Source organism: Phacochoerus africanus, chromosome 6 (genome assembly GCF_016906955.1).
Source record: "Phacochoerus africanus isolate WHEZ1 chromosome 6, ROS_Pafr_v1, whole genome shotgun sequence".
Taxonomy (NCBI): domain Eukaryota; kingdom Metazoa; phylum Chordata; class Mammalia; order Artiodactyla; family Suidae; genus Phacochoerus; species Phacochoerus africanus.
Genome location: NC_062549.1, coordinates 86153826 through 86174023, shown reverse-complemented (window position 1 = coordinate 86174023; position 20198 = coordinate 86153826). Strand labels below are relative to the sequence as shown.

Sequence of the window (20198 nt, the reverse complement as noted above, 5' to 3'; positions counted from 1 at the left end):
TGGAGGAATTCCTCTAGAGATTTTCCTGAAGATATGCTGAATGCCTAGAGACTGGATAGGAGACCACTGGGGAAATACAGAATAAGTAGGAAGTGCTCTCCCCATTTCACTCAACTATTTGGAGGAAACTTGTCTTATTTTAAGATAACCATTGGTATATAATGGGGCAGACAGAAGCAAGAGGTTTGTACACATTTCGTGCTTTTGATGCTGTGCCCCAGGGCTGAGCATCTATTCTTTCTTTCCAGGAGGGCTGTCTGGGAACTATTTTGGGACAGTATCCGCCTCAAGTCACACTGTTTAGTCTGCAGTTTCTTGATTTTAAATTTCAATTAATTAACATGAAAGTAAATGAAAAATTAAAAATACAGCTCTCCAGGTATACTGGCCACATTTCAGCTGTCCCGTGGCCACGTGTAGCTAATGGCCACTATGTTGGAGATCAGAGAACATTTATCTTCCTCATTCTAGAAAGTGCTGTTGGACCACACTAGTGAGACCATTATATGACAGTGTTTCTTCTAAACCCGTTTCAAAAATAACCATGACCCTGAGGATGGAACAAAAGCGGTAGATTTGAAAAACAGGACTGGTAAGACTTGCTTTGGGGCCAGTCATCCGAGGAGGGGTAGAGAGCAAGAAGAATTGAGAATCACTCCCAGGTTCTGGCACACACTAGGTACTCAGATATTTCAAGGATGAACCAGCAAATGAATGGACAGGCAGAAGAGCAAATACACTGAACTGTGGGTCTGCGGTGATGTCATTAGATATGTGGAAAAGAAAAGAAAGAGAATGGAGCTGGTTTGGGTGAAGGTGATAATAGTTTTAGAAACACAGTTTGAAGTACCTGGGATACACAGTGGCCGATGGGGTGTCGGCTCTTAGGAGAGGCCTTTGGGCAGAAACAGCCCATTTGGTGGATAGCAACATAGTGCTTACACTTTTCCCTCTTAAATCGCTTGTGATTCCAAAGGGTCCATCCCTAAAATGTAATCAAGGTCTACATTTCCTAAATTAACCTGGATGTCGGACCAGCAGAGTTTTTTGTTGGCTTGAAATAACAAATGTTAACTTACTGAGCTGAAAACACTTCCAGCCAAAGCAAAGCAAATCAGGTATCTTAGCTCAAATAACCTTATTGACAGAAGTGTATCCGTTTCACTGGGTTTCTTGAAATGCTGCAATATGCTGATTCTGGGGTGTCAAAGGTCTTAGATTGAGACAGCCCCTGAAAGAGGTGGTAAGTGCGGCCATCAGAGTATGTGAGACCACCTGCGGGAAGACTGCGCTTCCCAAGGAGGAGAGAGCCAGGAACAGCTGTACCATCCCGTACCCCAGCTCATTCCAGAGAGGCTTCCTTTGAGCTCAATTGGAAGAATCCCAAGAAATACACTGTAAGGCTAATGCAAACAACTGAAGGAACGGAGAGGCTCTCCTAATTAGAGAAACCTTCAGGGACCGGGTCCCTAGGCCTAAAACAACTGTTCTCTTTAGGCCCAGAGGAAGCCAGAGGTTATCTAAAGACTAGCCTGGAGACCTTGTTAGCCACTTGGCTATCTTCCTCAAATTCCCGTCATGCAAGGGCTTTTGATACCTGCCTCCTTTTTCATTAAGCCTTTTAATCCAGTCGGCCCAATTTCTGCTGCTGGGTGACCCAGAAACTCAGCATGATTTGGGAGAGTGACTTGGGCTTGGCATGATCTGGGCAGATGTGGCTAATACCTTTGGACAGATGGAGTTCATCTGGTAAAATCAGGCACTTTATTGTGTTAATTAATCCAAGTGGGACGCTGAAAATACAACATTAGCTGAATTTCCTGTCTAGCAAGGTGATCAGTGCTTGCTGTTGGCTTAAATTGGAAAATTCTATATCCTGGCATAACCAAGGATGTTCTGGAAAAATTTTTTCCCCATAAGGAGAAGCTTCTGATAAAAGCAGGAAAGGCAAAAGTGCTAATGGAGCTAATTCAAAGATAGAGGCCCCATCCCCACCCCCACTCCCACCCCCCAAAGAGAGCCAGCCAGCATCTGCAAGCAGCCTTGCAGCCTGCATCCAGCATCCATAAGCAACCCCCAGCCAGCTATCCTCAGGCCTTAGCTGGGAGGAGGCAGTAAAGTGATTCTCACTCTAAATTAGTTCAATTAGCACTTTTTTTTAAAGGCAGAAAAATGCTTTTATTCAAAAAGTGGTTTTCTTCCTTTTAGCAACCTTATAGATGAAAAAGATTTCTCTGGACTTATGTTTTACCATTTAGCAGCTGTTCCTGCTTAAGAAGTTGCCGCTTCTCTCCTTTTGAGGGAGGTCAAACAGTCAGGGGGTTAATTTCTTTCTGTCCGTTCCCTCCCCTCCTCCCTAACGCTTTTAAAAAATGTTGCGTGCACTTATATGGGGATAGAACAGAGAGAAAACAGTAACTGATTTTTAACTTATGGCCACAGTGTCTCTGTGTCATTTCCAGGAGGCAGTTCATACACAAGAAAGAGGCTGGGTTTTGTAGTCAGGCAGATCTGAATGAATATTTTGCCTCTATAACATACCAATTGAGTGACCTTTGAATTTAGTTCTTCATTGGTAAATGGAAATAACCATAGCTTCCTCACCAGTTGTGAAAAATGAATGACTTGAATTGATGGCTATGAGGGTTAAGGTCCAAGGCCTGGAAGCTGGTAGCAAGAGTCCCCAAAAAGTCCCAGCATTTGTTGTGTACCAGGCATGGTGCTGAGTCCTTTCTATGTGGAACCTCATTTCTCCTTTACTCTCACCCCATGAGGTGGGTATGGCTCTTCCAACTGTCACTTGAAGAAGCTGAGGTTTAGCGGGGCGTCCCAAATCACCCAGCTGGTACTCAGTTAGTCCAGGGTGGCTTGATTTTGAAAATTCATGCCTCTCACCACTCTGTCTAAATATGTGTGACAATTCTTCTGTTCAGTGTCCTGACAATATAGAATGAAATATTTAACACCTGCTCGTAGTGATGCTTTCAGCATTGGCCCCTTTGTGCAAACCTCCTCTTGTGCACTTGTCACTCAGTTGTTCTGCATTCGCACTGTGGCCAGTTGGTTAAGAACCTGACATAGTATCCACGAGGGTGTGGGTTTGATCCCTGGCCTCGCTCAGTGGGTTAAGGATCTGGTGTTGCCGTGAGCTGTGGTATAGGTCGCAGATGCCACTCAGATCCAGTGCTGCTGTGGCTGGGTGTAGGCTGGCAGCTGTAGCTCTGATTCAACCCCTAGCCTTCTAACTTCCATACGCCACGGGCACGGCCTTAAAAAGAAAAATGTTATTCTCCCATATGTAGGTCCTCTTCTCTCCCTTTCAGTGTGTATTTGGTGTGAACTTTTTCTTTTGTTGTTGTTGTTGTTGTTTTATTTCTCTATGAAGGCGAAAGAGACGGAATTTCAACAAGCAAGCGACAGAAATCCTGAACGAATATTTCTATTCCCATCTCAGCAACCCTTACCCCAGTGAGGAAGCCAAAGAGGAGTTAGCCAAGAAGTGTGGCATCACAGTGTCCCAGGTAAGGAGCCTGCTGAGGGCACAGCCTGTAGCCTGGCCATGGCGGCATCATGTGGTGGAATCTTGGAGGTTTAGGCTTTACTGAACTTTCAGGCCTTATGAGTTCCATCAACGTACGCCTTGAAATGGCAAGGTGAGCACATAATGTGTGTAAGAAAGTTTCCAGGAGTTCCTGTCATGGCTCAGCGGTAATGAACCCAACTACTATCAATGAGGACGTGGGTTCAATCCCTGGCCTTGCTCAGTGGCTTAAAGATCCGGTGTTGCCGTGAACTATGGTGTAGGTCACAGACGTGGCTCGGATTCTGCATTGCTGTGGCTGTAATGTAGGCTGGTAGCTACAGCTCCAATTCAGCTCCTAGCCTGGGAACCTGACATGGTATCCACGAGGGTGTGGGTTTGATCCCTGGCCTCGCTCAGTGGGTTAAGGATCTGGTGTTGCCATGAGCTGTGGCATAGGTCGCAGATGCCGCTCAGATCCAGTGTTGCTGTGGCTGGGGTGTAGGCCCTAAAAAGCAAGGAAAAAAAAAAAAAGAAAGTAAGACAAAGAATGTTTCCAGGAAGGTACCTGGGAAAACTTGAGAGGGACCAGCAGGAGCAGGAGAAGACTAAGTAGAGTACAGTGTTAAAATGGGGATAGGGGTCCTCCCTCTGAGCTCTGCATTGCTTCAAAGGGGTGAAGATCCCTATGTGCACTTGGAAAGCCATCTGCCTTTCTTATGTTGTTTTCTCAAACGTAGTCAACTTCACTTTTCTTTCCCCAACCCAGAAACTTTAAGAGTCAGTGAAGGGAACTTTAAATGAAAGGGACTCAGATGTCCTCTCTTGATGTCCTCCTTCTGTAACTGATGGAGTGTAGGAATTTTAACATGTCACCATGATCACATTGGAGTGATTGCACAAAATGTCACTGAGTGCCCCCTCCCCCCAAAGAGCAATAACTGTAACAGGTGCCTATCGATGTGGAAAGATACACGACATAAAATTTTTATAGACCTGGAGCCTTCCGCATTAATATGAAGTAGAGAAATAGGCAAGTTTTATGCATATCTAGATTTTGTCCACTCAAAGGAGCCATTCAAACTTCTTACTCAGTCTTAATCTCAAATACCACCACCAGTCTCTAGCTAAGACCCGTAGGGATTGATTGCTCTGAAATCTCGCAGAGATAGTTTTTTTCAGAATGACGAAAGAGAATTGCACCTACTGGTATTTCCAGAAAGGGTGTTTGGTGGGGGGGGAGGAGCCTTGGGAAGAAAAGGCTCACTTTAGTGAGAAAACTTCACATTTTCCAAATGGCGTAGGTGCTGTTTTGTATAAACTGAGCATCTGTACTTCCTTGAATTGAATCCTGGCTTCTGCTACTCCCTGCTGGGTGCTGATTCCCATCAACCTGTGTTTAGCTAAGCAGAATTAGGTCTAGTCAGAATAAAGAACTCCACACGGGGGTCTACAATGAAGAGATTGCCAGGGTCTCCCCAGCAAGCTGGGGGTGGTTTTGCAGCTGCCTTGGCAGCCTCCTTTCAGGTAAGGCAGAAAGAATTGACTCCTTTTTCAACCCAGACCTTCCTCAGGTACTTAGACCCAGCGGAAGGTCATTTCCAGCCTTGGCAACCCTGGGAAGGCAGAACATCAGTGGTCTAATTCACATGGCTTGGTTTTATCTAGGTTTCTAACCATTCTTGTCCAAATCTAGACCCCTTGTCCACAAGAAAAGAGAATTGATGGTTTTTGATACTCTCTGCATGTTTGCAACGTGGTTCCAGGTACGAACCACATCACTAGCCCACAACAGTGAATGTCAGGCATGGAATCTTCTGCTACTAAAGTAAATTGAAATCACTGTATTGTTTGAATTCAGATTTCTGGGGTTTGGCATTCCAAATCCGTATTAAAAATAGAATGAACTCTTCAGAATCTAGTCTGTATTGTATCTGAATGAAAAACGGAGTCCTGGCCTGTTCCAGCAACCTTTACTTCCTTCATCCTGGAAACTCAAAGTACAAGTAGTTTGTCCATTAAAATGATTAGTAACACACACTTTATCACTTTTCTCTTTCCTCCATCCACCCCAAGGCCATATCATTCTTCCTTTCTTATCACCTCACTTCCTCTGAACAGCAACCAAACATGTCTACCATTGCCAAACAAGCCTCAGTGGGAAACAATGTGATATAATATCATAGAAAGAACATTTGGCTAGGAGCATGCTTATGCTAAGCATCGACTGTGGGATTTTAGGGAACTTACTCTTTCTTTGGGAATCTTAGTTTTCCCATCTACCAATCATGGTTTGTTGGATCACATGATTTATTAAATCTCCCTCTAGTTCTCACATCTAGGGGATGCCTTTGGCTATGTTTTTCTTGCCTTTTGTTGTTATTATTAATTACCCTGCCATCTTGAAATTTTTCTACTTTGGTTTCCTTGATACTATCTCCTCTGGAGTTTTCTCCTTCCTTTGGGCCATTCCTGCTGTCTTCTTAAACAGTCTACCACCTTCACCTATCCTAAAAATAGGTTCTTTCTTTAGCCCTCATCGTATCATGCCCTAGCCCATGGCTCTTAACTATTCTTAAGTCACTTACTGTTGGTCCTCTCATGGTCTAAAGCAAAGATATGCTCATTCACTGATGCTCTTCCTCTCCTTTGATCCCTGAACAGAACAGCCCATCCTCTATCCCAGTGCTGCTTGGAGTGCAGTCTGCAGAAGGCAGACTCAGCAACATCTGGGAGCTGGTTAGAAATGTAAATTCTTGCGTCTCACCTCAGCCCTGAATCAGAGATCTATGGTAGGGGGGAGAGGAGGCTAAGGGTCTGTTTTAATAAGTCCTCCATGCATGCTTGACTTGGAAAAGCACTGCTCTACACACTTACTCTGAGTGATCCCCTCCATGCTCACAGCTGCAAATATACTTCTGTTTGAATATCCCAATGAGACTTCTTTCCTGGAACGCCAAACTCATATATCTTACCTCCCACTGGACTTCACCATGGCTGTGCCCATGGGCTCCTCAAACTTAACATGTTCAAAACGTGAATCAGACTTTCCCCAGAGAATCTGAAATTGATTCCTTCTGTATTACCTGTCTCAGAGTGTGTCAGTCATCCATCCACATATCCCTAGCGCCTAGCACACAGTAGACTCTTGTCAATGACTGTTGAACAGTGAGTTAATGAATAAAAACACTAGTTCTGTATGTGGTTCAAGGCATATGGTACCCCCTAGTGGACAGTGTCGGAACTGCCTGAATTGACCTTACGTCTTACCTACCTGAGCATCTATTCTCATATAGAAGGGGACCATCCCCCACCCTACCCCCACCACGTCCTTTCTCCACCTTCTTTCTCCTCACCATTCTCTGTGTAGCCGATTTAATTAGACCACAGGCACTTCCTCTCCTCCTCAAAAGTCCTTCCAAATTACCTTCCTCTTTCCTCCTTTTTTCCAGCTCATTCAGTTATCTCAGAAAAATCTCCCTACCTCTTTTCTTCTTTCTCTATTCCACTAAGTCAAAAAACAACCATAATTACAATTGATTCCTATGAAGAGTGAAAATTACATCAAGAAAAACATGAATTTTGGAGTGAAATTAGGTAGGCAGTGGTCCTTAAATTGACACAGAAGTGCCCTTCTACTTAACCTCTCTTCCGGCAGGTACTCACATTTACAATACAAAGAAAGCATTTTCTCGAATTGTTTTCTCTCTAGTTCACTAATATTGGAACGGTGTGGTTTGATTTTTATAACAAAGGCTTGGCATTTCTGCCAAGTATAAGCTGTATAGGTCTGTGGGGGACGGCCTTATACAATTTCTAAATTTAGCTAATGCACTTTAAAAATAAGAATAGTTTTGCAAGGATTGTCTTTATCTGCTACTGTTGGGGCAAACTAAATTGCATGTAAGCTGTGGTACCTGTGTTACCCACTTCTTCCCTCACCATATTCAAAAACCACAGCATTTTAGTATGAAATCACATCTGGAACATGGGATATAAAGCTTTCCTAAGGCAGGAATTATAGGAGTAAACTGTGTCTACATTTGTGTCTGGCAGAGGTCTTGGTATAAAGGGAACAAGGGCACAGAATCAAGCCAGGGCAACCACTGTGAGCCACTTGAAGGAAATAAAATAACAAATGAAAGTAAATTAGGTTTATTTTGTGTATCGGCCTTAAAGCCTGGAATTCAAAGGAATAATCAGTGGTATGGTTCGTTTTTCCTTATGTAGATAACACCAAGCTTTGCACAGAATACTTAGTGAGATCTATTGGATTGAATTATATTGGTCCTCAAGTATGTAGCAGGGCAACTAAGAATTGAGTCCCTTTTAAAGTTATTTAACTAATAAAATAAAAATGTGAAATTAATCTATCCATGAATGCACCCATATGTTGATGTAGATTTATATGGATAGTCAAAGGTCTGTGGCTCTTGATTCCCCAGGGTTGGCTTTAGCGTTAAGTAACAGGCATTTCTCCTGAAATGCTATGTTTATTTTAGTGTTATTTACTTAAGAGGTAAGCAGATTTAAAATGCTTGCCCTAAACTAAAAGGGTCCTAGTTAAATGAACAGCTCTTCCATAGGAAAAACATGTTGTCACAGTGGTTTTTCTAAATAGTGTTATATGTCTTTTTTTTTTTTTTTTTTTTTTTTAGGGCTTCACCGGCTGCATATGGAAGTTTCTAGGCTAGGGGTTGAATTGGAGCTGCAGCTGCCAGTCACTGCCACAGCCATAGCAACATGGGATCTGAGCCGAGTGTGTGGCCTATACCACAGCTCACAGCGATGCTGGATCCTTATCCCACTGAGTGAGGCCAGGGATCAAACCCGAGTCCTCATGGATCTTAGTTGGGTTTGTTATCACTGAGCCATGATGGGAACTCCTAGATTGTGTTAAATGGAGCCAGAGGATCTTATTATATGTAGTTGCTCCTTTTGAGGCTCTTACATCAGGTCTTTTCATCGATATTGCAAAATCAGAGTTAGGGTAAAACCAATCAGCCTCTTTCTTTAACCTTCTCATAGAGCTTCCTTCTCTTCTGCGATGTTTGTGCAGGATGAACTCTAACTTTCTTGTCTTTTCTTAAACTGCTCTAGGTATCAAACTGGTTTGGAAATAAGCGAATCCGGTACAAGAAGAACATAGGTAAATTTCAAGAGGAAGCCAATATTTATGCTGCCAAAACAGCTGTCACTGCTACCAATGTGTCAGCCCACGGAAGCCAAGCTAACTCACCCTCAACTCCCAACTCAGCTGGTTAGTCTTTTCTTTAATTTGGGGGAATTTTTCTCCATTCTTATATTTGCTTTTCCTGTATTTGAGTTTTCTTTTAATTCTTTGGGTTTTTGATTGGTTGATTTGTGTATTTATTGTCTTTTTTATTGTTGATGATACTTTTGGTTTTTCCTTTTATTTCTAAAAAACAATGTGTTTTGCTGTTAATGAGATGGGCTTGTCTGAGCGTTTGCACTAATGTGTCTCTTTGAAATTGGTTGGTTTTGTTGAGGAGACCTCTAATTTCTCCTTTCAGAGATTCCAATAAGTAAGCTTGACCTAATACTTAGAGCTACTTCCTTGGGATTCTAGCAATTTAGTCTGTTTCATATGAATTTTTATCCTGTCTCTTTTGCTCTTCCCATCACATAATGTCTGGGTCATCTACTTCCATGTATTCCATGCAGGAATATTCACTCTAAATATCTTATCAGAATGTTTTGATCTGCAAAGCCAACTACAGTTATTATTATCCATTGTTTATAGTTGTTTTCCTTTAATGTTGGATTGTGTTGGTTTTCTTTATGTAAACTACAAAGAAAATTGCCAGTCATTAATTCAAGTTACTCATTTTAGTTTTCCTGTTGTCACTATCAGTCATGTGCTATGCTCCTGGTTTTATTTTAGTTGACTATGCACTGTATCACTAATTTCAGAGTTTAGGCCACCATGGTACATTTTGGGGTGTTCCTTGTACCACCAGCTCTTAATTTCCATGAGTGAAAAAGGAGAGTCAGTAATGCATAAAGTATAACCATGGTATTTGTATTGCTATTGAAGGTGTGCATGTTGGTGCTTTTTTAAAAGAGAAAACCAGAAATGTTTCCTTATTGAATGTCTTTATTTATTAAGTAAGACTTTATTAAAGAAGTCTCAGATTGGAGTTCCTGTCATGGCTCATTGGAAATGAATCTGACTAGCATCCATGAGGACACAGGTTTGATCCCTGGCCTCGCTCAGTGAGTTAAGGATCTGGCATTGCCGTGAGCTGTGGTTGCAGATGCGGCTCGGATCCTGCATTGCTGTGGCTGAGATGTAGGCCAGCAGCTGCAGCTCTGATTTGATCCCTAGCCTAGGAACTTCCACATACTGAAGGTGCAGCCCTAAGAAGACAAAAATAAATAAATAAATAAATAATAAGTCTCCCATTAAGATTACCTCTCCCCTATAATGAACCAGATGCATTGATTTTGGCTCTGGGTGCACATCTAAGAAAACTGATGCCCTAAAGAGGTCACACATTTAAATATGTTAGGTCATCGTACGATTTTTTCAATCTAATTTCTAACATTTGGGGGGATATGTGGTGTCTTTGACCTTCCAGCTCATTTGCCCCCCAAAATAAGTTCTACCATACAGTGGGTTAATATTGAAGGGATGTAAAGCTTCCCACACCAGTGTCTGCTGTGAGCTTCTAGATGCACTAATTTGTTATCGTAAGGTTCTCCAAGTCACTGGGCTGTACAGCCATGGCCTTCTTTTGTTTAAATGGAATCATGCATAAAGTGGTCTGGGCTTTGTAAATGTGGCTGTGGTAAGACAATGTGGAATTCAACCCAGTTTTCTTTTTCCCGGCACTCCAGATTGGGTAACCTTGGGAAGCATATTTGCCTCTGAGGTTGTGTGTGTGTGTGTGTGTGTGTGTGTGTTTCCTTCTCTTCTCATCATGGTATGATTGACAAAGGATTGAGGCTAACGGGTTCAATAACCAGAGAGTTTCCTTCTTCCCCATCTGGTCAGTTATTAAGCATTTCAGACCCAGCAACACTAGTTGAATTGCACTGCTCAGCAGACATTTTCACTTGTCTCTTTGGAAGAAGTACAGTTCTGTCAACATTAGCAAAAACACACTCAACACTCCTGCAAAGGTTATCATAATGCAAAACAGATATCAAAATGACTTTTTCCTGTCCCTGATATATCTGCATCGCAGATGGCTTAGCATGATTGATGACTAGGCCTTAGAAAGGCCCCGTGGACTCCCTTCGTTACTAAATTCGTAAGTTTTTATTCTTTCCTAAAGCACTTCAAAAGGGAAAAGTAAGCATTTTAACCCCCTAGTCTGTGTTTAAGAATCATGTTGGCCCTCTGGGAATGTCAGTCTGTGATTACAGTTTTCTAAGGAATTTTTCTGGTGGCTTAAACTTCATGTGACTATTCTGAGCACAAAGTAAATTATTATGGAAAATTTGAGCTAAGCTTTCCAGTTGTGCCTAAGTTGTCGGAAATAATATGCAGAGGAACCCCTTTGTAGAGCTTTTTCTAAAATAGAGATAAAAGAAAATACTATTGTATATGTGTAATAGCATGGAATTTTCAAAGATAAACGTTTTAACAGGAAAAGTTATAAAAGGGCTTTTCTGTGTTTTCTTTGCTCTTAACACAACCCAAATCATTACACGGATAGAGAATTGTAAAATGTTTCACCTTTTCACATAAGGTGTATATCATGTTGTATAGTAGCTCTTTGATAATCCCAAAGGATAAATGATAATTGAAATAGCGAGTTTGAAATGAGAAGTACATAAGTGAAAATATATTTTGGCTGATTTTGAAGTTTAGTGTTTAGGAATCTGGGAACTTATTATATCGTCATTATCAAAGTAGGAGTTTTTTCTAGAAGCTTTACTAAATATAAATAGTCATTTCTACTGCAAGGAAGATATTTTGCAAGTAAATCCTCTTCCTTCTAGAGGCTTTTGTGTGAAGAGCCATACTTTAGTGTCTTTATTTAGGCCATGTCCAAATATTCCTATTTGTTGATATGAGCCTGGCCTCCTATTTCCTTAAGCATAATTCATGAAAATCACTTAGGGCCGGGGCCTGTGGGAAATTAGCAAGCATTTAGAGATACTTGGCATACTTCATATTTCACACCAGCAAGTTGGGCAAAATGGATGGGGAAAGGAGGAAAAATAGAAGGAAAACAAGAAAATTAAGTTTGGGGAAAAAAAGAGTAAAAATGGGGACCAGTTGAAGCAATAGTTATAACTCTGGGTCTGTAATTCTTCTGGAAGGACCTAAAGTGAAACCTTCTCAATTTCCTATTTTTGATGAGATTATAAAAGAAGAGTTAATATTTTAGAAAAAATAGGGCCCTTTTAGGAAGGTTGGGTTATCTTTTTGGAAGGTTAGAGAACATTTCCACATCCAAGAGGAAAGAAATTGGCTGTGTGTTACAGATATTTTCTGTGGCATAGCCTCAACATTGGTATCTTATCAGAATCTGTGATTAGCTAAGTAACCTCTGGTTTTTTGAGACTCAGAGCTCCCGGATTTGAATTCTCTTACTTAGTTATATGTGTGTGTATGTCAAGGACAACAGCAGATTCTGCCATGACAATTCTTCCTCTGACACCAGTTAGTCAGCAGCAGCCTTTGTACATATTCTGATTATACCCCTAATAGGAGGTTTGGTGTTTTTCTGGATTGGTGGAAGATTATCATGTTAAAACCTCTGGACATTGGCTCTCTAAGAGAAGTTTATGAAGATTACACAGAGTTAGAAAGGAGGTAACACATCCAGAGACTATTTATTAAAACCAAGTGAAAGAATTTATCCTAGTGATGTTTTAGGCTGTGTTCTTTCTTCCTTTGTTTCTCCCCTTAATTTCTAAATGGAAAATGAAAACACCAGCCCCCTGGGATTGGAACCCTAGAACCTGGACATGCATACCTGCTAGAGGGATTTCGCATTGAACCAGACAACTGTCCCTCTTGTACTTTGCCCTGAGTAGAAAGTAACAGTGATTTTTCAATTTGGAAGGGCAGAATCGTGGAAAATAGAGAGGCAAGCATGACCTGATTAAGCCTCTCTGGAGCAAAGAGGCTCTTTGAGCCTCCAAATGGTATGGAAGTCCAGTCTGATCAGTCTGGCCACCTAATCTATGTGGAGCCTTGATTTCTAAACTGAAGAAATTAAGGCAATATTTGCCATCCATCTGTTTCATAAAAATGTTGTATTAATGAGCTGATACTTTTAAACACCTTGAGTTCCTTAGGAAGAAAAAGTAAATTCACTCTTGTTCTAGGTCATTGGTCCTCAATTGGGATAAACTTGTACCCCAGGGGGGGATTTTTGGTTAGCACGTTGTGGGGGTTGTTTGCTACTGGCATCCGTTGGATGTGGTTGACCATCCTGCAATATGTAAAGCATCCCCCGCCTCCACCACCAACAAAGAATTATCTGTCCCCAAGTGTCAATAGTGCCGAGGTCAAGAAACCCTGCTCTAGGTTTAGATTTTATCATTAACATTCTATTTTTTGGATTTTGAAGTTAACTGAATTTTTTTTTCCTGAACAAATTTAATTCTCTCAGAGACTCTTTAGAGTAGAAATAGAGCATTCAGGAAATTGTGTTATAAAAATGGATGTTAACACATCTCCACGTTGTCGTGTTTGCGTAAGCAAATGCATCAGAATCTTTAGATGATCCATTACTTCTCCTCTGTCTAGTTAAGTGCAAATTTAGCTTTGTACCTGCCCCCATATGTCTGGATTATAGTTTAAACGAACCATTTGTCTCCTTTCCCAAGCCAAATTCAGAACCTTTAAATGGCAAGCGCCTCTTAAAATGTGCTTCTGGTAATTACTAATTACCTCATAGCCACCTGCTATAGGTAAGGTTACCAGGTAAGGTTCCTGGTCAGCAAACCAGGTCATTCTGGGTTAGTTCTTTGAGACTTCCATAGCACCTCCAAGAGAGCCCACCTACTAACTGTCTATGAATCACATCCTCCCCAGCTTAAGTTCTTTCCAACTTCCAGTGCCAATTGAAGAATATGTCTTCCCTTCATTATTTAGATTTTTGTGTGGGCTTGTGTCTGCTTTATTTTGATATCAGTGGCACCTGGTCTCTTCCCTGAGTGGAATCACTGCCTCTAGATACTTATCAGAGGGTCAGAAGCCATGGCAGTGTTGGACATGGGTGTACAGAGACAATGAAGTGCTGAAACAGCACAGCCAAGAGCCCAGGGATTCTTCCTGCAATTACTGCTGTGATTCAAATGCATTTGTACATGAGGTGCATTGATATGCGCATATTTATCTCTATGTACATGAGGCAGCCAGACGTATTTACAGTTTATCTATGCACATGTATTTTAAAAATCATCTGTGTCAATTGCAGTGTATATCTTGTAAACGGCCCACTTCCGTGCCTTCATGGTCCCATGGATGCCGTGTTAACTTGGCGTTCGAGTAGTCCTTTTGGGGGTTTCTCCCCTTTCTCAGTTGGTGAACTAATTTCCAATAAACCATCAACCAAGCATTTAGAGTGTATGTTTATTACATGGTATTTGATTGGGAGAGAAATAGAATACCTGGGCTTCAAACTGAACACTCTCAGCGGGGGGAAAATCTGATATCCTATCAACAATATAATTGGGTTCTTAGCGTTGACAGTCCTTGGTTCTAATGGCATTTAAATGTAAGTGTGTGTTGTAATGCTTATTATAAAATGGCTTTCAATATTTTGGCGATATTACTGTGGTTGAAAGAGATTTGAAGTCTATAACTAGGACATAGAAGCCTGGGTCTTGTATATCTTAACATAAGAGGGTGATCTTTGCTACATACCACTTCACCCACATGTTGGGGAGAACAGTTTGAAAGATTGGTACCACGTTACTTGAAGGAAGGTCCAAGTCGAAGCCTCCACCCACTGATTGGTGTCAGCCACACCTGGTCCAATTTTGGGCCTATTTTGCCTAAGACCCAACTTTTCAAATTCCTTTCAGATAAGCTAAACCGAAAAATGCGCTCCAGGTGAGACAGGACATGTTTCAGGGCTACAAAGATGTCACAGTTCTTTGGATGGTGCTTGGGTCATCCCCCAACCCCCAAAGAAAGCAGCCCTCCCCCGCCACGCCCCCGCCACCCAAGAAGGAAGTAAGCACAGAGAACCCATTTATGTAGCAAAGTACTTAGCTACTTCTTTGCATATGTTTGAACACCCCAAACAACAAAGCAAAATGGGGATGTTGCCCCAAGTTGTCCCCAGGTAAATTGTCCTTGAGTAAATCATTTGGTTCCTCTAAACGGCTCTTGCCTTGGAAAGATGAGGATACCATGGATAATTAGGCAGAGGGCAGAGTGTAGAAGTCGTTTGCTAGTTATGTGGTCTTACCCAGGAGCAAAAGAAGCCTTCTGTTCTGCTTAGCTGCAGCTCTTCACGTGGGGCGGGACAGTGCTCTAGGACAGCACAAACTTCCTATCTTGGGAGAAAAGAAAGGAAGTGTCAGAGCTGGGGCATGAATCACTGGTGGTTGATTCCACACGGATGCTGGCTGTCTCAGAATTCGAGGACAGCAGTGCAATTTGAGCAACACAGGGATGAAAACAATAGAGTGGAACTGACCTGGGTCCCTGAGGTCTCTCCTTTTCCAGGCTAACGTCATGTTTTAACCAAACCTTGCACGTTGAGCTTTCTTTCCTAATGCGCTGAGCTGCACGATGACTTCAGAATAATATCAAGCTTTTCCACCGCCTTGTGTTTAGGTTGAGGGTGGGCTAGGTTTACCACAGTGGAGCCAGTGGAACCCGGGTGGTGCGTCTCCAGGCTAACTCTCTGAGGGAAAGCTTCACTAGGAGGTGAAAGCAGGTGGATACCTGCTCTTCTGGAGGCCCATTTATTATGTTATTATTATTATTACTGTTATTGTTATCATCATTATTATTATCAGCACTTCGTATTTCATACATGCTTAAGAATTCCTGGCCCATTTTCTATCTCATCTTCCTCCAGAATGGCAGGTAGCAGAAAGAGCATATTATCTTCCCATGTTTTTGTAGTCCTTGTGGCTCTCTTGGACTGTTTGCCACCCAGTAGGGAACCTCACCTTCTTTCTAGAAATAGAAATGCCAGCAGACAGGGCCAGCCCTAATGTGGGACATTGCCTTCATGCCCCCCCCCACTCCCTGCAGGTGCTACTCCCACGTGACAGTAGATGAGGGTGGCAATGGCTTATTTAGAATCCAGTGCCCATCATGGAGAGAGATGCACCCAAAGAGCTCATGAGCCCATCATGGTAGCAGGAGTATCATTGACCAGCCTCCACCTTTCGGTCCTCCACCTTTCGGTCCTCCAGCCAGTCCTAGAACTTTAGAGGCATGAAAGAGAAAGATCCTGAGTCTTAGAGACTGTTTTCCATCCAAATAGACCAAGCTGAGAAGAGTAAATGTTTCCTTTCTCAGCTCGAAGTCGCCAAGGGGAAGCCATCCAATGGCAACTTGCAGCAAGATGTGGCTTCAGATAACATGAATGATATGCACCCTTTATTGCTTGCTCTGTTCTTCATGCTACTAACCAGACTCTGTTGATGTTGTTTTTATTTTAGTTTTTATTTGGGGGGTTGCTTTGCATGTCATGCTTCCTCTTGGCTGTTAGTTGCGGGGGTTGAGCCTTTTCCTTTCTGTGATTCAGGTGCCTCACTCTTTCCTTTCCAGGTTCTTCCAGTTCTTTTAACATGTCAAACTCTGGAGATTTGTTCATGAGCGTGCAGTCACTCAATGGGGATTCTTACCAAGGGGCCCAGGTTGGAGCCAACGTGCAATCACAGGTAGGGACCCAGCCAATGTGCCACCAGGTGAATGCCTTAGAGTCCAGGAGCCCTCAGTCGGATTGGCACTTCCTGCTTCTGTTCAGAGAGAGAGAGGAACAGAGACAAAGACAGAGAGAGATGTAGGAACCAAACCTTATCAACAACCAAACCAGAACAAAGACAACCGTGGTCATGGGGAATCTTGTCCACACTTTGTGAACGTGTTTGGCTCTGGCTTGTCAATCACAGTAGGAGAGCAGGAGAGGAGCAGGCCCAGGGTGAGGTGACCGAGGCCAGGCATGTGAACCCAGTGTATTTGCTCACGTAAGGGAAAGGGAGGATGAGTCCCGTCCATCAGCTCACTTTCCAGGTCTCTCTCTTGTTTGTTGGTTTTCCACTCTCAATATTTGCCCAGTATGGAGGTCATTAATGAGTAAGCACATACCTTAGTGTTTCATGGTTTCATTTTAACCTTTAAAAACCAACCCAGCCAAGGCTGACTAAACTCATCTTCTCAGTCATCCTTGAGGTCAAGGGACTTGGGTTTGTGGTGATGAGTCTAAATCCACACTGGCAAACAAAAATCAAGCATGCGGTGTAAACCCTCAGTGCTCCTTAGTAAGTAAGCAGCTCGCCTTCGCGATGGCTCAGAAGCCATCTTCCTGTGTCAGCACACAGCCTGATGTGACAGGGTGAAATAGTGTGCTTGGGGTCTGAGCCATGCCCAGCCAGGATCCCACCCTACATGGGCAACAGGAAGCATTATGTACCTGGAATAGACCAACCGGCTGGTGCTTCAGCCTCCCCCCCCCCCCGCCCCGGCTCAGGAAACATTGCCTGGAAACAAATTTGAGGAGATATGGTCAGACTTTGGTCAAATGACTAAACCGGCCTTTATTTAAGTCCTCAGAAAGACAGCGTTAGTCACACACGGCTCTCTCTGTGAGCTGGCTGGCCGAGCCCCTGTACCCAGAACCGTGACTTCTGTAGGATCCCTAGCAAAAGAAGTTATATGGGCTGATCTGGAAGGAAAGGAAAATCTCTTCACTCCCCCGACCCTAACTCCCACCCCATCACCCGGTCCCTGCCATCTCATGCAGCAGTGTTGAATTTGTTTCAGTGTTGGGAATCCCAGCCTTCTTTTGCCAACTGTTATACTGTCTTGCTTACTGAACTCAGAAAGGATATGGATTCGGCACAGAGAGAGGCCCAGCCTCCTCCTAACGGTTCCTTTCCCAGGAAGAACATCTCCGATGATGATTGCATTAATTTGGCACAGCCAAATGGTAGCCTGTGTGATGATGCTCTGCCTCCCCTCCCCCACGTCACCCTGACTAATTTCCTCTCTGTTGTTGTTCATCTGTTTAGGTGGATACCCTTCGCCATGTTATCAGCCAGACAGGAGGATACAGTGACGGACTCGCAGCCAGTCAGATGTACAGTCCGCAGGGCATCAGTGTAAGAAAACAAGGTTCCCCCCCCCACCCTTTGTTTTTATTCTATCACTACCAATTATTTCAAAGCCATAGGGCTCAGAATGCCACTTAGTAGGACTTATCTTAGCTTTCCGGTCACCTAGTTTCTTGTTTCTGTATCGGTCATGCCATCGGCAGCATTCTACCCTCAAAAAAATGTGGCGATTGGGCAGGCTTCATGCAGGCAGCTGGCGTCTAGCGCTGTCAGACACGATCAGTGTTTGCATGGCACCTGCGGCCACATGCGTTCAGCTGAGAGGGGCTGCTAAACAGGTGACACCTAGTACAACAGTGGTAGGAAATGTCGCCATAAGCGGGGTCCTGGGAACCCGGGGAGGAAAACCAGTAGCCCAAATCCATTGCATGCAGGTCTGTGGTCTTTCAAAAATAAATAAACCTTTCTCCAGTCTAAGGATGATTAAAAAAAATTAACACAGCGGCTGGGTATGTTGAAGGAATGAGGAGGGGTGCAGACCATCTTCTACTTGTTCTTGGGTGTGCTGGCGGCTCCTGACTAGCATGAAAATTCATAGCGACAAGCTATGTCGCACAGAGTGAAATCGATCAGACAGACACAAGGAGAACCGAGTGTAGATTTGGGACAGCAATCCAACTTGATTTCTCAGATCAATCGTCCGCTATCTCAGCAGCGGTGACAGCAAGCTGGGACAAGAGGGCAGCCTGGAAAAGGAGGCTGTTCTTTAGATCAGGGGTGGTTTCCTGGGCTTTTAGAGGTCATAAGATGCTCCAGTAGAACTGTTGGCTCAGAACTCTCAAAGAAAACTGTAACTGGGTGATGGTGAGAATTTCCTCATTGCTTCTGTGGTTAGGATTGAAATAGACTGGGGATGGGAGGAAGGAAAGGTAGGCATAGTGTATTAATAGAACCCTAGCCTATAAGGATGAGGTTTAGTATCTGCGATAAAGCGGGTGATAGTGTCTTCAACTCTGCAATGATGGGACCATACGTGAGGATGGCCAGACTGGAAGGAAGCAAGAAAATAATACCAGCTGTTTCATCAGATGAGGAGTGGTTGGAAGAATTAGGAATTCCTAGCCTATTAAAGACGAGGTTTGGCTGGTAAGTAATGGTATGAGACATGCTGTCATCTGTGAGAGAGATTGGATTCATGGTGCAGGATCTGTAGAGGGTAGGGTATAGGATAGATCACTGAGTAGAAGATTTGGAGAAACAGATTTCACCTGAATATTTGAAGAGTCTTTCTTAGAATTGTCCAAAGAGGGAGTTCCTGTTGTGCCACAGCGGAAATGAATCCAGCTAGTATCCATGAGGACGTGGGTTCGATCCCTGGCCTTGCTCAGTGGGTTAACGATCCGGCACGGCATTGCCGTGAGCTGTGGTGTAGCTCGCAGATGTGGCTCGGATCCCAAGTCGCTGTGGCTGTGGCGTAGGCCCATGGCTACATCTCCGATTCAGCCCCTAGCCTGGAAACTTCCATGTGCCACAGGTGTGACCCTAAAAAAAACAAACAGAAATTTAAAAAATGAAAAAGAATTGTCCAAAGAAGAGATCCACTGCCTCTGGAAGCTAAGAATCCCCCGTCATTGGAGTGTTCAGACATGGTTGGCTAACTACTTGGTAAGGATATTGTTGAAGGGAGGGAGTGTGTTGGTGACTTTTAAGGCCCCTTCCAGTGAGGATTTCTTTCTTTTCTACCTTCCTCAGGCAGAATATCCTCTAAGTTCATATAATATTTATCAAGGTCCATTCTGGGAGCGAGCGAGGGAGGAAGGGAGGTCAAAGCTGACCCTGTTAATCATGCTCTGGGCAACTGTACCACTTTTTTAGAAAGAATTTCCAGAGCAGAGGGATTTTTTTTCCCTCTTCTTGTGCTTATACTAATTATCATTCCTGTATTAATGGCTGACTTGCCAGACGCCTGCTTAGAAAAATCCAAGATACTGTGGTGGAGAATTATGTTCTCAAAAATGGACTCCACGTGAACGAAGTTGGTCTGTGTTTGTAGGAGGGGATTTCAAGCACATAGGTGTTTATGCAGTGCCTGAATCTTTTAGAGCTGGAAGATAGATCTTTCCAGGAAAAAAAAAAAAAAAAAGCTTTGTTCTGTATGTAAGTGGAAGAGAGGAACATGAGGAAAGCACGAGTGTGTGGAGATGAGGATGTGGGCACACTCCGAAAGAGAACTGAAGAAAGTCTACACGACTGGGCTGACGGTTCTGCTCTTTGGCATCTTTTCTTTCCTAATTGGGTAGCACAGGAGAGAGTGGCACTCAGACTCTGGGGTGGTGGTGGGGGGAGGGGAGGTGGTCGACGTTGGCCCCTATGACGTCATCTGGTGGGCTGGGAATCATTTCTGAAATAGTGTAACCAAACATGTGCAGACAATTATATCTCATTACAT

The 20198-nt window shown here is 43.2% G+C and overlaps 1 protein-coding gene across 5 annotated transcripts in view; it reads left to right on the top strand.

Moving 5' to 3' along the window:
* PBX1 (PBX homeobox 1) overlaps positions 1-20198 on the top strand; it is a 348477-nt gene that overhangs the window by 261549 nt on the left and 66730 nt on the right. For 3 of the 5 annotated variants that reach the window (XM_047784034.1, XM_047784033.1, XM_047784032.1), the window contains 4 exons: positions 3386-3521; positions 8621-8780; positions 16245-16357; positions 17708-17797. In XM_047784034.1, the coding sequence (XP_047639990.1) occupies positions 3386-3521; positions 8621-8780; positions 16245-16357; positions 17708-17797 (499 nt within the window). The remainder of the gene's footprint in view (positions 1-3385; positions 3522-8620; positions 8781-16244; positions 16358-17707; positions 17798-20198) is intronic. The other 2 variants (XM_047784036.1, XM_047784035.1) reach the window with 1 other exon arrangement.